We start from the raw sequence: 17,683 nt of genomic DNA, 5'->3' as shown, positions 1-17,683 counted from the left end.
AGCAAAACTTAGAAAGGTATGGTAGTCTCTTTTTCTCTTGCTTATGTTATATATAGCAAAAGATATTTCTGATTAGCAGTATTTTTTTACCTAGAAGGGTGACTTCCTTTTCAGGCTTTCCTGTGGTTTTCCTCAGGTAAATACCAGCCAACAGAATTTCTGGTGATAAATTTGTATGCCATTTGAGCTTGGAACTCAAAGGGACCAAGTTGCAGTCCTTCAGAACTGTGCTGCTTTGTGACTTTCTTCATCTCTGTGTTTCATAACCATATCAAACTTCAGCTTGAGCTGTGTCAGAAAGCAGAGGTCCTTATCTGAATCAGGGTGTTCCTAGTTCAAAATAGAAGTATACTGTTTATATCCTATCATGTTTACCATCTGACAGCTTCCTGTGCTCTCCAAGGAATAATTTAAAGATGTTGGTTTAATTCCTATTGCACAGTCATCTGTATCACAGAAGTTACTATTGCATTTGAGTACCTCAGCAGAAACAAGAAGGATTGACTGCTGCTTGTTTCTCAGCCAGCTCTCTTCTCTCAAGGACCTGAATCCCATGTTTGGTAAAGATGATTTAAAGTTTCCATTGTTTTCAGAGGATATCATGTCAAATTCCAGGATGACTCTTATAACCAAGAACTGAGGCAGTGTTATTTTTTAGTTATTTAGTTTACTTCACAAGCCTTGCTGTAAGTGCCTTTCTCTACTTTATGCTTTCAATTCACTTACCTCCTTTTAGATTTGGTCTCTTAGGTACATCAACTGAATGTAAATGGTAATTGGCTTTGCAGGCTAGGCTTTGTTTGTTGCTATGCATGAATTCTCTCCAGAAACAGTGTTCAGCACTGATCCTTTTTTTCTTTATGTCTACTGGAAAATATCACTCCAAGAAGAGAGTGAAGAGACATAAATGACCCACTTGCTGTTCTATCAAAAGCACAGGTAGATTTAATTTACACCAGAAACTGTGACTGGAAAGTGAGCCTATTTCTGAGAGCTCTCTGCTTCCTTTGTTTCCTTTTTAGCTTCACTTCAGATTTTTGTTTCATTTTTTAAGCTCCACATAAATTTTCACCGTGGGTTTCCTTCCCTGTTATTGCCAGCCAGCCCACTGATCAGGCACCAGGATTTCAATCTTGCTAAGTTTGTATATTGTGTTGCAATCAGAAGTCAAATATGTGATAATGAGTGTAATATGCTTCTCAGTGCTGTGATGTTTAGTGGGTAGACATACATTATGAAGACTTTTCTTGCCTGCAGTCTGTGATGAAGATGAATCATTCTTTGGGGAAAGGTTATAGTCATGTTGTAAATCTCATTCTAACAGTGAAAAATAAAATAAAAAAAAGATCCAGCAGTGATAAATAACGACCATCTGGAACCTGAACTATATAATTGTATTATGATTTGTCATCCACATAAGATAAGCTTTTGAGAATGTTTAAGTTGAAGGCATAGACACAGAGATACCAAATGTATTAACTACTTCAAGTACTAAAGTGAAATGAATTTGAACAATATGTTCCATGTGAGGTGGAAAAACTCCTAGAACCAAGACAATGGAATTCCTTGCAGCACAGCTGTATGAGAGTTGGTAGGCATTGGGAGAAGCTGTATAATAGGGTTTACATTGCTTTAAAAAAATAGGGCTCACTTTAATTATTTGACAGATGAAAATTAATTTACATCAAAAGAAGCCTTCAAATGCCTTTTGTGGTTTAACTCTAGTTGATGTGTCTCCAAGGTTAGCAGTGGGTGCAGATGAACTGGGTATGGGTTTGTCTAGCTTTAAGAAATATGTACTGCTGGAAATTATTCTCTTCTTTGACTTGAAGAAAAGAAACAGAGATTGCTGAAAAAAGGCATGGGAAGAAAACAAGAGAATAAAGACAGCTAAGAAATGGGAAAGCAGTGAAAAAAGCAAAATGCCTTGTGAAATAACTACTCTGAATCAACATCACATAAATTTCTGCTTCTGCCAGCTGCCCACTCACTTTCTCTTTTAATAGAAGGAGTCATCATGGTTCTGAAGCAAGTAGTGTAGGGAGCCATGCATTTTCTAAGGAAGTGAGTTTCCTGTCTTAGTGGGATTTAGCTTGCAAGACTGACTTAGTAATGGATTTGATCTCTTTAGGGTGTATATAACGTATCAAAATGGTAGAAGCAGTGTTTTATTTTTCCAGGGACACTCCTCCAATGCAGAAGTGAAGCTTCAAAAATAGCTTTATTATTTCCTTTTTGAATGCAACAGTAAAAAAATTTAATTCTTTAAAAACCCTTTTACCGACATTCATTTAGTCTCACAATGCTTCTGTGAGGGAGGCATTAATATAACATATGCTTTGTAGATATGAATCTGGAACACCAGATAAGACAGTGGGTGGTTTGTCCCACACCTATCAGCAAAGCCTCAGAGTACAGACATGGTTAGAACCTGGACAAACCTGGCACTGAGTCTTGTGCTCATTGCTTGTAGCCAAGCCGTCTCTCAACTGAGGTATGTCTAGGGACAGGCACACAGGAGACTTGCCAGACTTGCAGAGCTGATTTGTTTTCTGAAAAACTACTTAGGTGACTAAAATCAAAGACGTGTTTTACTGACATCTGTTATTTCTCTTCCTTTCCTTTTAGCTGGTCTTGCCAGAGTACTCTATCCACAGTCTTTTCTGCATAATGTTTTTATGCGCTCAGGAGTGGCTCACGCTGGGGTTAAATGTTCCTTTGCTTTTTTATCACTTGTGGAGGTAAGCCCTTCTTTTATATGCTACCCACTTTTTAGCCTTGCTTGCCAATTCAGCACACATGCAGATTGTATGAACAATGAAGGACAGTGATAGGAGTATGGATGAATATCTTTTGCCCAGAGGCTTATGCCTATAAGCAGCTGAAACTTACATTTCCAGCAAAAAAGGAAAGTTTTTCATGAAAATTTAGTGGAGATATATATATATATATCTTTATATATCTCCCCTATCTTTCTTTATATATATATATATATATTTATATTTATATATTATCTCCCCTATCTGTCTCTCTCTCTCTCTCTCTCTCATATAAATGTTGCTTTCAGTTACTAACTTAGGTAAATATTCCAAAGAGTGTCAGGATGCACACACTGCAACTGAATGAAAACATGGAATTTAAATAGGCTGGAATCTGAGTGTGGAACTCGGTGAAGCTCTAAATACTTCACAGATGGGGAGTTGTAAGACAGTTGGTATTTGAAAGAGCTTGGACCTATTCATTCAGCCCTAACAAGGAAACCTTTCCGTTGGAGTTATGAAATAAAGACTGGGCAGATTGACAGATTTTTGCATCTCATCTTCTTTGGCAGCTTTGTGATTTTTTTTTCAGTATAAAATAAATTGTTTCTTTCTGTACAATAGGGAATTGATGTTCTGCAAGAGAATTCTCTCTTAGAGACTCTTGGAGTAGAGATTGGAGTAGGTGAAGAACTATTGTCTTCACACTGCACGTGAAGAAGTGGGGAGTATTTCCACTCTGGATCTCTGATACGTGTTTTTACTCACCAAGGGGCTTTCAGAATTGATCACGTAAGACCTGCTGCTGTTTTCCAGATGGGCAGTACAGCTGCTGCTGCTGCATCTTCCTCTGCATTCTAGTGGAGGATCAGCCTTCTCTTGCCTCTGAAAATGACCAAGAGACATCAATTTTTGCATTTGTCAGTCTGGAGTCTTCCCTAGTTTTGAATTTTCACAATGTTTGTAAAAGCACAGATGATTTTTGTCTGTCGGGGTCTCTTTGTGTTACAAAGGTACATATGGTAGCAGAAGAATAATTCTGTAAAGAAGTCAAAACCATCATCTCAAACAGAAACTAAAAAGTAGTAGCTTTTTTACACTTTTTTTTCTGCAAAACCTTGGTAGTAATGCAGAGTCATGTGATAAATTCAGAAGTTAGAGTGCCAGTATAGTTCTCAGAAAGCTGAATGAAGTGAAGCTTCAAGTGCTTTTCTCCCTATTGTTTGGCTGCAATAAGAATAACAATGTTTTATGGTGCTGTCTTACTAAGGGTTAACAACCAAAGTGTGACAATAATACTCATTTTAAAAGTTTCTAGAAACAAATATGTCCAAAAGGAAAATGGTCAGACTCTAAATAATGACATCAACCTTTGGAGAGAACTTTTGATTCTCTCTTTTTTCTGTGATTCTCCGTATGCTTTGCTATAAGTACTCCGTAATTTCTGCTGCTTTAACCACAGACAGGTTTGGGTTCATTGTGTAAAGTTCTGCACAAAGCCATGGGAAGACACTGTGTAATATCTTCATCCCAGTGAAGATAATTAAGAAAGGTTTCACCTGTGGTCTCCATAAAAGAATTTGCTATCTTATTAGAGACTGTAAGTGGATGTGATTAACATTGTAAGGGAGGAAGGCAAAGTTATTTTTAGAACATCTGCTTCCAAAGTTCACTGCTGGTCACTTGTTTGGGGGTTTTATATCTATCTATCTGTTTGTTGATCTATAAGCAGTCAGCAGTCCTCAGTGTTTAGCATGTCAAAGCAATAGAAATAACAACATTTTATCTGATTCATGCTGATCTTAAAGCAGTTCATTAATTTTGTTGAGGACTACTTTTTTTTTTGTTTGCTTTTGCTTTTTACTGCAAAGTAACTGAGACAAAAGTTCCTTTGCCAGTGATGTTGTTTTGTCATGATTTTCTCAAACATTCAGTTGTTGCTGAGAACAATTAGAAATTTCTCTTAGGTAAGAAGAAAAATATTTTTCAAATAAAATTATTTGGATGATAAATTTTTGAGCAGTGCCACATGTAGAAAACCTTAGTCAGCTGGCTCTTACATTACTCCATATTGTTTTCTCTTTCCTTTTCAGAGTTGGAGGAACTTAGCTACCATCTGGTTGAGACTGTCACCTTTCATCATATCTGAAAAAAGTTGTGTAGCTGCAGTTAAAACCCAGTAATCCTTCCTGTATGCTATGATCACAAGCCACCATATATTATCACTCACAATATGTGAGTTACTAGTAAGCCAGAACTAACTATATAGGAAGTGAGAATGTTTCAATCTAAAGAATTGATAGAACACAAAAAGTCCACATTCATTAAGTGCTTGGTTCTGTAAGAAAAGAGTACTTACACTGGCATCCTGATTTTAATTATGTCTGGAAATAGAGACTTGGAAAAAAAGGGAAATTCCTCCTATATGGTGGTCTTCTGAGCTGGTGATCAGGAGGGTGAATATCTGCACATATTTAATACAGAATATTATAGAGTCATTCCAGATGTCTTCTCCTGCTCTTTCAGGTATTTTCGTTGCCCAGCAGATAGTTCAGAGCTGGCCTATGATCCACCTGCAGTCATGAATGCAGATACCTTGAGTTACTGCCAAAAAGAGGCCTGGTGTAAGCTGGCTTTCTATCTCCTTTCCTTCTTCTACTATCTCTACTGGTAAGTTTGGTCATTTCACTAAGAAAATAATAGCTGCTTTTCATTTCACTTGTGAAACTGTATTTAGAAACAACTGGAACCAATTGGCCAGTTTCCTTAATCTCATAAAACTTGCTTCTGATGTTGATTCAGGGAAGCACACCCACTTACTGCTGACACCTCAGTACAGAATATTAAGTGTTCATCTAAGGCCTGAGCCAGGCCCCAGGGCCAACTCAAGGAAATAACTTTTGCTCCTCTGTATGGTGTCTTAGGATGGATGAAATAGGAAAATTTATATTAATGGTATTATGTCAAATAAAATTATAACATCCTTATGATTCAAGAGGATCATAAGAAAAATACTGCACCTGCTGGTGTAGTGATACTCAAGATGGTAAATCAATGGGTATGTGGATGCTGGCTGGGAACTTGGGATGCACCATGCCTGTAGTCATTCCTACAGGCTCCCTTTCATGACAGGGTAAGCCTGTGCATGGTCCAAACCCCGAATTAAAGTACATTCATGAAGATATGCACCCTAGTTGTGTGTTGTCCCTCCTGCTCCTTTCAGCTGTCAGATATCAGTGCACAGTCACAAATGCCCAGTGCAAAAATATGTGAGGATCACATTTAAGGTAAGGACTTGGCAGAATCCCTGCGCTTTTAGTCACCCCCATAATCACCATAAAAACTACTTGACAACAAACTTTAGGACACTTTAAATGGAGGTGATGTTCTATGATGCCTTTCTTCTACTCCTTCTTCTTTAATGTATTTGCACAGAGTTGCCTCTGCCAGTCTTGCATGTCGTCATCCCTCTGCAAGACAGGTTTGTGTGCTGGTGGAAGAAAAGTGTTGTTTCTCCCAAATGATGGTCTTTTATCTGCTCCCCATATCTTGAGTCATTGCTGCAGGTTGTTGTTTCTCGATATGCCTTTTAAATACTATTGAGAACAAAGTTTTCTCTTTGCCTTGAGTGTGTCTGTGCCTGTGTCTGCATATGAGAGCAAGAAGCTGGCAGGGGGGCCTAACTCACATGAAGATGGATATGGCATGACAATCTGAGAAGTAGATTAGCATCCAGTAGCTTTTTGGGTTTAGGCTGAGCACCTTTGCCTGTCCTCTTCATGGGGCTGAGAGTGAAAAGCATGGCAGTTATGCTAGAGGAGCTCTGTTGGTAGTGTAAGGAGAGATGGCAAGGAATGGCTGGAGAGAAAAGCATTTTTAACTCCATGTTTTTGGGTTGGGGATCAAAGCCAGCTGTGTACTGTGGTCTAGCATTTCTGCTGGGACCTCAGTGTTGTGCAGCTTCCTGTGAGCCCTGCTTCCTTCACTCTAAAATGTGGCCATAATCCAAAATCCACTGCCTGGTGCTAAATAAAGTGGTATAAATTACATACAATTTTACAGTGCTTTCCTGGGTATTGGCAGAACTAGAGTTGCAGTAAAATGGAGCTGTGGCAATATACTGTGTTTTCTTCGCTTCTCAGAGTTGTGTTTAATATGTATGGACTCACTCCAGCTGGTGCATTTTATGTTTCTTCTACTGCACAGAGTTTTTTTCCAAAATAATCAAAACAATGCAGTTTCATGGAAAACCTTGCCTGCCCTGCTGAGAGTTGCTGGTTGAAGTTTTAAAGATCAAACGTGCTAAAGCAAAATGGTTTTGTTTCTTCACTGTTCAAATTGAGACATCAGACTGAGCTTTAAAAAGCTCAAACGCAGCTTGTGGTGCAGTAGAATGTCGATAATGAATTTGTTATTTCTTGAGTGCCTTTTGATACCCATCTTGAATGCACCATAATTAAGATGCTTTAGAAAGATAGAAAGAATGCAAAGGAAGGCACAGGCCATTACAGTCAGACCTGAGGAACAGACAGCAAAGGGTTGTAAAAATCAAAGTACTCTGTATGCTTCAAAAGGATGCTTTCATAGTGTGTCTTTCTTTTACATTCAGCATGATCTACACACTGGTGAGCTCTTAACTGAAAGATCATCATTAAAGACTGAAAACAACAAAGACTGGAAGTGCAAGGACAAGTGAACCAAGTGATGCATGATTAAAAAAGCAACGAGGAAAAATTTGAACCCAAGCAGTAAATAGAGTACATGAAAGAGAGACCCAGCAAGAAGAAGCAGATGACCATGGGAGAACGGCTGAGTTAATTGTTTTTGTCTCCTGTTTCTCAGTGTATTGCAGTAAATGACTTTCAAAATCCAAGCAAACAAAAAAATGCAACAAGGGCCAAGTTACACAGCTATTCACCTGTCCAGGGATAATGCTGCTTGCTTTAGTGGATTCATTATAAACTATACTCCCTACTGTCTTCCAGGGAGCAAAGTTTCTTTTCTTAAGGACTCTTCTGGACTGAGGAAGCAGAGGACAAGATAATCTTACACAGAACGAAGACCTATACAGTACATTCTGAAAATGAGCACTGAGTGGACTTCAGATAAGATAGATGACTGTCCTGAAGGGTTATTCACATGATACTAAGCAAACAGGGATGTCAAATCTCATGGAACTGTTTCAGTGGTTTTGTTTGGGTTTTTTCCACCAAAATGACAATGACAAAAGAATTTGCAGTTGCAATATTCTGTTTTCTGATTATATGCTATTCCTGCAGGTGAACGCCCAGTATGTTTCTGTACTTCATTTGTGATACGCCAGTAACATACAGTGATATGTATAAATACATTGGGTTTGACCTAATCATGCCAAGCACTTATCAGAATAGTGTTCCTCTGACTGGAAAAAGATCCAAGGTAAAAGCTGCATATACTAAGGAGGGTTGTAACATAGGTATTATATTCATCACAATGCTGGATAACAAATACTGGACCAGCTAATCGTGGTCTGTAATTCTGTTTTACAGCTTTATTTCTGCTGTAAAATTTAAGCCAGAACAAATACACAAAATGTTTTTGTCTTGTATGACATTCGTATTGAAAGTTGTTTTTATAATTTAAAAGTTTTTAAATTTTATCATACAAGTCTCATTTAAATTCACATATATGGGCTGTATGTCTTTATATATATATATATATACACAAATACACATCTACATAAATACTCACAATCTATTTACATTTTAGGTTAATCCATCAAGATCAAAGGTGTCAAGTGTCCAGAACTGCTGCTAAATGTATTTCAGCACTGAACCTAGTGAACCTGGGCTCATTCCCTCAGTCACTGGTGGTCTGGGTAGTAGGCAAGCCTGTAAGTTCAAGACTAACACCAGTGCATGCACAGACAGTGCTTGGATCTTGCATTGTGAATGAGCTAACAGTTGGGTATGTTGCTAACAGAGATGTGGCAGAGAACAGTGCAGAGAGGCCCATCTGTACCCCAGCTTGTTTACAGCTGATCTTGTTAGCACTAGCTCACTGTTGACCCAGCCAAATTTTGTCTGGCTACTGAGAGCCAGTAGACTGTTCCTGTATCCAAACTCTGAGATCTTTTTCGTCTGGGCACAGGACTTGAGCAGGAGAGATGCAGTCTCACGTTCAGCACTGCCTCTGTGCTAACATACCCTGTTTCAGAGCGTGGTGCAGAAGCTATGGCTGCGTGAGTCATCCCACGTCTGCCAGGTTCCGGACTGAGCTGGAGTTACTGTATGTATGCAGCTCCAAGACTCTTTCTGCTTTGATCTGGCTACATTAACAAAATTAAATCCTGTTAGCCTGCAGAGCACAGTGTCTGCATGCAAACTATCTGCTCCTGGGCCGCACCAACTCTGGAATCACACCTGGACGTTGCTTGGAAGAGTGCTAGCTGGTCTGAGCAAACATTATGCCGCATTCATTCTAACAACATTTAGATGATGAAGTTGTCCCAGGGGCTGACGTTCTTTAATTCACAAGTACAGACATATCCAGTAGGTCTTTCTGGATGTAGTTTAGCTTCATACGAGTATGTTCCCAGTTCTGGAAGCATACAACAAGGCTGACAAATCAAATTACTTGGAAAACTAATTTGGGCTCTTATAGTTCATAAGTTTGGATTGCAAACACTACAGAGGTGGCTAAACTGCTCTTGAAATCACCCTGACCCTGCAAGCAATACAGATGTGTTTGCTTGGAGTGAGCTTGGGCTAAGAAACTTGGGCTAAGAATCTTCACTGGATCTTTATGGAGCTAACTCATAAAACTCTGCTGCTATGGTATAATTAATGCACAACTCATAAAAAGTTGATGATTGTAACTGAATTTCTTCCTTACAACCTAACTAATGCATCTAGTTCTACAGAAGTATAGGAACTAGATTCACAAGAACAAATTACAGTGAATAACTTCTAGATATCTTGCTACCTCATAAAACTCAACTCTGAGCAGGTGACTGAATCTTTCCATGCATCTTCTAGGATGTATAGGAGATGGAAAGAGATTAATTCAGGTTTCCTATATTCCAGATACATGCTTTAAAGTCAGTTTCATTAAAAGGCTTGGAATTTTTTTGTGTGTTTGGATGGGTGAAAGATCGATCACATCTTGCCTGAAAACACACAATTTTCAAATCCTGAGATTTAGGCATGAGCTGGACTGCTAGCAGGTCAGTTGTTTGCCTACAGGGCTGGATAGAAGCTCTGTGAGTTGTTGTAACTGGCATTGTCATGTAATTCTTGACTTTGCACAAGAAGCATTTGCATATGTGCGTCTTCTGAATGAACCTTCAGGTGACTTCAAGAACATAATGCTTGAATGGACTTGCTGGGTCATTTCAAACAGGTTCTCTATTTCAGGCAACTTCATCAATGTACTTATCAAACTCCACTTGAAAGCAGAACACTTTGTATGATCCTACTACTGCTTTAAGCAAGTGTTTCCAAGATCTCACTGCTCTGGTACTAGAAAGTTTTTCTGTATTTCCAGAGTAAATTCATTCCTAGATAATTTATTCCACTTGCTTTGGAGCCAACATTAGCCTAAATACACCTTCTCTCATGCTGCTTAAGACTTCAATATATAGAGAAAGGAGTCCTTTTCAACCTCCATTCTGTAAGAGCGAGCTGTCTCACGTCCTCCTGTAGAAAAGCTCTCCATTCCCCATGTCTTCTTTAAAGGATTTCTCTGTTGTCTTTACAGTCAAATTAATCTTTCTTAAGAGTTGATGATCACAGCTGGTCAGAGTATTCTGGAGAATATCTTACTTTGACTAATCCTTACTATGAATGGACAATGAAAGCTAACGTTCCCAGTTCTTTCTAATAATCCTTATTCAAAAAAGTAATCACACTGCTCTCAATAGCATTTTGTTTCTCTTCAAGATAAATCTTAGTTTAAAGTTGATGGAAAAATTGTTTAATATTAGGATATTTTCCCTTTCATTGTATTTAGTGAAACTTCTCCTGAGCAGAAATAATTTATGAAACTGGACAAAGCATTAATTGAAGGAAGTTTCAATGCAAAACAGGTATTGCCAAGTCAAGACCTTCAAAGGTGTCTGCCAGTATCTAGAAGCTGCTAGTGCTCTGGACCTCACAGACAGCAGGGTAAGATACAGCCCTCAACATGTTCCTTGCTCTGTGTTTTTACCCATGGGTTGCAGTATCTTGCTGGGAACTCATATATAGTGAATGTTCTTAAGACCAGATTTGTCATTTTCTCTGTTAGACTTGTCAGCCGTGTTATAAGAGAAGAAGCACAAATAGAGGAAGGAAGAATGAAGGATAAAAGACAACTGTTGCTCTCTTAGTCCCTCACCGTGTATGTGACTGATTACAAGCAAAGTCTACTTCAGCCAGAGGATGGTTGGGGAGTAGAACAGGCTCCCCAGGGAAGTGGTCACAGCACCAAGCCTGACAGAGCTCAAGAAGCACTTGGACAACGCTCTCAGGCACACAGTGTGATTGTTCTGGCTGTCCTGTGCAGGGCCAGGAGCTGGACTTCAATGATCCTTGTGAGTTCCTTCCAACTCAGGATATTCTATAATTCTACTTTAACCAAAGCAAGGGAAGTAAACTGCATAGTTGTTGCTGAAAAACAGAAGAAAATAGTGTGATCTTTGGTCACAAGGAAGTTTCTTCCCCTTGTCACACTTTTAAGGAAGAAATAATGCATGCTACCCCTTTTTGTCTCCAGTTCCATCTTGTTGGTTGGTGAAGGGTAGAGATTTTCTCCCCAAGCCTGCTTCCTTCCTGTCTCTTTTCCTGAAAGGGTGAATGTCATTACTTAGGCACAGCAGTCCTCTTCTCTTCTCTTACATGCTCTGATGATACAGATAGATCCCAGAAAAGATATAAGAAAACACCTCATCTCTCTTTGCTCCTTCAAGCAAGTGTGCAGTGAGCACATGCTTAAGTATTTATTTTCCTCATTTGTACCATCTGTGAAGTGAGAAAGGTGAACCTAGCTTGTGAAATCTTTCCATATATGTAGTACTCTTTTTTTTTTCCCCATAACTGTTGGATCTGCTTAAGGGAAAAAGGTAGAACATGAAAAGAAAAAGTGGAAGAGGATAAGACCTGAATGAGCTGCTTACCCAAGGGGTAGCTACACAATGTGCTGACCTGTAGCTGCCTGTTCCTGGAAGGGATGAAAAGGCAATCCTGTTGGCAAGGTGTTGCTCTGAGGTTCTGCCCATCCTATTTTTAGTCAGGTAATTGCAGTGATGCTGAATAAAATTGTTGCTGCTATGACTGTTTCAGTTTCAAATACAGCAAATCAGCGCTGATAGCAGAATGCTTCGCCTACAAATAATTAGCTATACTTAAGCTGTCAGAAATGTTTTTCCATCTGCTTCCTTGAGCCATATTCTTCCTTTTGCACTAAGCCACTGAAAGTGGAAGAAAAAGTTCTGTAACCTACACCTTCTTACAGAAGCTGTTCTGAGGTTGTTATTATCTGGCACTGCTGCTGGGTCATGATTACTCATACATTATTAATAGGGGTATTAGCAATCTGTTGCTTTTCCTTTCTCTATTCCATCTCCACACAGATATTTTTGCTAAAAAAAAAAATGTACAGGGCATGATCCAAAAATCCTTGAATGTAATGAGTATTTTCTTTTGTTTCCAATACACTTCATCTATAATGTCCATTACTCTAGAGCTACATGGGAAACAGGGTCGCACTGGAAAGTCTCTAGAGTTTTGCTAGTAGAAATCCCATCCTTTAAAGCTTGATATCACATCCATTTAACTGAATTATGTTAATGGAAGAGGGACCTTCATTTTTGAGGCATAAGGGTAACATTTCAGTGCTCGTGCCAAACTGTCACAGAAAGTTATATCAACTTGGTAAAAATCTGGCTTCATGGAAATTTATGGAAATCATACCTCTTTTTTTAATGTGAGCCCCACTTACCATTGTAAAATTTCTACCAAGAGGTCAATTGAAATTAAAAAAAGGAAAAACCCCAAACACAATAAGTTTAGTTAATCGAAAATGTTATTGAATGTTAGATAAAGCTTGGGGTGCTACAAATAGAACAGGAGATGAAAAAGTCAAAGCCAAGAGGGTTTTTTTTATTATTTGGGAAGCAACAAATATTAGACTGCCACCCATGCTGCACTGAATTTTACATTGGTGATCTCAGTCCATATTCCTGCTCTGGTGAGTTTTTTAATCATTTATTGCTCATGAATACATTGTTCTGATTTATTTTTGTTCTGCTCAGTAATGCAGTTGTAGGTGGGAAGGAGGAAAATTCTCCTCTGAAATATAATATTCGCCTTCTTTTCTCCCAGATAACCTGTGAACATGCTGTAACAAAATTCTGATGATGTGTTCCGAAGGTACACCTCAGATGAAGAATGAAGCTGTTTGCTGCAGATGATATTATGATGCAATTCAACAAACCACAGTTTTAGAAATATTTTTAGGTGGTTACACACTTAAAGTAGTTATTTTATTGCCTCTAATTGCTGGCCAACTTCTCATGTAAGAGAAAATATACTTCTGTGGCCTGATTTCATGACTTTCTTTGTAGTCAAACTCTCAGTAAAACTGAGGAACATGAAGTGCATTTTAATTATTTTTTTTCTTAAGAATGACATCCCATATTTGGGTGATATGTTATGGAAGTGGAATGAAGCATTAAAAAGCCAAAATATCTTACTTAGTCTAAATTTTGAAGAGATGTTCCTCCTTTTCTTCCGTGAATTATTCCTAATATCAGTGGTCTCTTGACAGATCTGAAGAAATGTGCCTGTCCCACTATTCTGACAGTTTCAGTCTTTTTAAACAGATTTACCACCACCGATCATTAGCATGAAACACTGACTGGAAAGCATAGCTCCTACAGACTACCCCAAGATTTATGCAAATGTCTTAAATAACACTGAAGTAATCCAGTCTTATGGAATAGCTCACACCTGTGCATAGTAATGTAAAGTAGCAATCAAATAATATAAATAATACATAGCACAAGTCAAATAGTACAGGCAAAGTAGGATTTCTAACTATATTTCTGTGTTCTATCTGTAATACATTTTTTTTTGTAATACAGTATTTTGCTTGTTGTAGAAAGCAATATAATATACATGACCAAAGATAATCAGGCTGCTGCAGTTAGCAGGAATGTAGAGTTTGAGCATAGTTATTTCTAAACATTTCAAATAATTACTGTTTCTGACAGTTATTGACAGCTTGCAGTTACTGGAGGTGCAAATTCTGGTGTTAATAGTAGCTTTAGCAATACATACGTTTGCTTCTTTTGGAATAAGAATCCATATTCCTTTCTAAAACATATTTAACACATTTTCGGACCTTACATGACTCTCAGTATATAGACACTTTAAATGTATTACAAAAAATCCGAATAAAATGCAAATACAAAATACAGCAAACATGGCAGGTTATTTAGCAAATTTCTTGACAACCTTCTTATTCAAAGAAAATTTCTTGGTTTGATGTCATTGTGGGTCTCTGGACTGTCAAAGTCCACCTGAATGCTGCCATTGCCAACACCAACAGTTCAACACGAATACGAGGAGATGCACGCTCGGTTATATCTTCTCAACTGCCCAGAAACATCTCATCATGTAGCCACCTTTCCTGCAGAGCAGATGACATCCACTTTGTCACTTTCAATCCCTTGACCTTTTAGAAGGGAAGAACATCACAGTGCAAAACTGTTCTTAGCCATTTGCAGCCAATGATGTTGACCTACCTTGCCCTTACAGGCACGTACTGGTCTCCAGGTTGAAAAATACCATCAAGCAAGAGCAGTTTTCACTAACCTGTTCTTGAGCTTCAACTTCTACTATTTTGGAGTGGGTTTTTTTGTTTGGTTTGGTTTTTTATTTTGTCTGAAAGGAAGAGTTGTTTTATATGCATAATGACCAGCATTGCTACATTGGTTTTGGAAGCTTTCTTCAAGCTCTCTTTTGTTTGGTGCATTTTAGTACATATGAAAGCATACTAAATCCATGTCTTTGAAATGTGTTTCTCCACAGGCCTAATTTTCAGTATTCCTGCTCTTCCAGTGCTCAGTAGTTGCCCAGTCATAAAGAGCTATATAAATGAATTATAAAGTTGTATAAAATAACTCAGGGAGGAGGCCTCTTACATATCCTTTCTTATAACATAAAAACAATGGGAGCACTGAAAGAAAATGTGAAGCACAGATGCAAAATATGAAAAGAAAGATAAAGATTTTAATCAATGAACACATTGCCACAACTGATACGAGTTATCAGGACACCGAATATTCAGTATTGTTCCATTTGAACCTATACCCTTATGCAGATAACAAACACTTCCATAGCTACATTTGAAAGAATAAAACTATAGAAGAGTTAGAAACCCAGACCTTTCAGGAGCCATCCAATTGCCAGTGGTTCGAGTTCAGCAGATTATTTACCCTATGACCTGCTTATCTAGTACAAAGTATTTTCCACTTTGTTCTGAAATGTCTAGAGGTGGCTGCTATCAGTGATGGCAGCTGAAGCCAGATGGACCATTGCTGTGTTCATTCAAGGACTCAGATTCTGTTCTTGAATGACCATAGAACATCTACAGAATTGGAAGCCGTGTTTCAAATTATTAACTTCTCTACACTGATAAAAATTTCAAAATCTCCCAAATGACATTGGAGCGTAAGTGTATTTTCACAAATACTTGTTTATTTACTTAGAATCCTAAAAACCTCATGAAAGTGAGATGAAAGACTTGCCCATATACCAAGAGTTCAGTACTCAGGAGAGAGCAGTAAGAATTTGGCCCGTGGTAGCTATTCCTCACCAGGTCCTTGTATTTGCTCTCGATACTCTACAACCTTGTAAAGCAAAGTCTGCAGTTTCACAGGTAGTTTGCACTGGAAGTGCCCACAGAGGAAGTTGATGCAGTATAGCTAATGTATTCTTTGGTCCTTTGTTGCTCTTTTAAATTCACTTTCCCAACAGATGAACCCTTAGACTCCTGAATTCTTTAGGCACTTTAAAGTGTTATTTGAGTACAGTCTGCTCACTTCTGTTAACTGCAGGGTACATGCTCTAACCAACTAACCAAAAAGGATATAAAAATAAGGCAAAGCCAGATAATCCTTTTTAAGAAATTAAGTTCTCATCATTGAATTATCAGAACTGAGAAATGAGAGTTCAGCTCTTGCCTGTTACACACCCTTCCTTTGTCACTTTGGGCAGGCACTTAATCTCTCAACTCACAGTCTCCTAACTGGAGGTGATGGCGCTTTCTTCTCCCTCATTTTGTCTGTCTTGTCAGTTTAGATTATGAGCTCTTGTGAGATGGAGCCATTTCTTTCTCTGAGTAATGCCTGGCACTGCGTAGCTGAAATTGGGAATTACATGTCTAGATGGTATCATAATCCTAAATAATTAATACTTTTTATCATAGGAGGAAACAACAGAATTCAATGGAATTAGTCAAAATGTATTTTTTCCTGTGTCACCAAGATTGGTACCTGACCTGGTCTGTTGCTGTGCCTTAGGGCCTACTGACAAACTGAAGTGTGCTTTAGCCTCTGAATGCATGTAATGCTGTAATTTGATGCTGCCAAAAAGCACTAAAATGTAAAGAATAAAATGATCCAAACAGCTCCCCATTTCAGTATTTTGCACCCTTCTAATTCCTATTTGCTTTACCCTTTTTTCCTGTTCTTTTATGATACAGTGGCATTCTGGCACCTTTTGGTGTTGCATTAAAAACAAATCCAGTGCAAGCTCAGACTAAAACAATGACACTGATTTTAATCCAAATTATTAATCTGTGTGTACATTTATTGGAGAGTAAAATTATCCTGTTTTGGTTTTAACCAGGTACAAATGGAAATCAGCTATTTTGACAGAAATCCTTTTCATCCTGGTATAAGAATAAAGCCGCATTTGTGCGGGAGTTTGATGTTTAAATGTGCATTAGCACAAATTCATTATTAGGACAGATCAACAGCACAGAAGTTGCCTCAATTTGGCAAAGGATGATATATTTTTATAGATATAACCTAGCTGCAGAACCGCAGAGCTGTGTTCACAGGCAGGAGCGTGTCCCAGTTGCAAGCACTGGTGTCACCTTTCATGGTGTGGAGTCATGCAGGTCACTGGGGGGCTTTTGGCAATGGCCTTGAATTTGCACTGCAGCCTCTGAGGAGTGTTCACAGGTTAACCCCACTGTGGGACCGGTGTTCGTAATCACAAGGGAAGCAGAACCACCTAGGAAGCCATTATATTAAACAGTGCCAAACTTCTGCAAAGCAGATACATGTTTTAACCCTCGTTTCTTCCACCACAGTTTATATCACTCTTGAATTTGACCACCTGATATTTTGGTTCTAGATCCTCAAGTTCAACTCTAAAGCAGACTTTTTTCCTATACTTATGTATATATTGTCTAAGAGATTGCATGAGATGAACTCTAAAGGGATCTAATTTTTTTTTATATCCCTTTTATCATCCATTTATAGGCCTTTAAATACTTTGTTATTTAACTACATGCTCCTTGATGCACACACACATACACAAGCCATCTAGAAGCTAAATAAATTCTTGCCTGTTAATAAAATAAACAAAGGGAAGTGTTCTTCTGTTATCTTTGTGTATCTGCCACTTATAGCAGGTCCAAACAGTAATATTACTTATGGGGTTATACTGAGCAAGAAAAGAAAACTGTATTTCTGGAGCACATAGGCTTTTCTAAGATGTTAATTTAAAATACATTTTTGACAAGTGCTGCTGGCAGGTTCAGAGGAGCTGCTGTGGGGTCATTGTAAGCCACACCACCTCAGGTCATTTGAGAGCCTTTTTTCAAGGGATGTTGAAGACACTCCCTGAATGTGTTCATTCTTTGGCTCTTTGGCCTCGAAAACCTAAATGCAG

The 17,683-nt window shown here is 38.4% G+C and overlaps 1 protein-coding gene across 1 annotated transcript; it reads left to right on the top strand.

The window, feature by feature from the left end:
* Positions 1-2,628: 2,628 nt before the first annotated feature.
* Positions 2,629-16,408, top strand: LOC113979818 (protein cornichon homolog 3; the record flags this gene model as incomplete). Its single annotated transcript, XM_027707097.1, has 3 exons — positions 2,629-2,741; positions 5,286-5,429; positions 7,369-16,408. Coding segments are annotated over 3 exons (285 nt in total), but the record flags the coding sequence as incomplete, so codon positions are not given.
* Between the last annotated feature and the right edge of the window lie 1,275 nt (positions 16,409-17,683).

Source organism: Neopelma chrysocephalum, unplaced genomic scaffold, assembly GCF_003984885.1.
Source record: "Neopelma chrysocephalum unplaced genomic scaffold, ASM398488v2 Primary Assembly neopelma1_89687, whole genome shotgun sequence".
Classification (NCBI taxonomy): Eukaryota; Metazoa; Chordata; class Aves; order Passeriformes; family Pipridae; genus Neopelma; species Neopelma chrysocephalum.
This window is presented reverse-complemented; position numbering and strand designations above follow the sequence as displayed.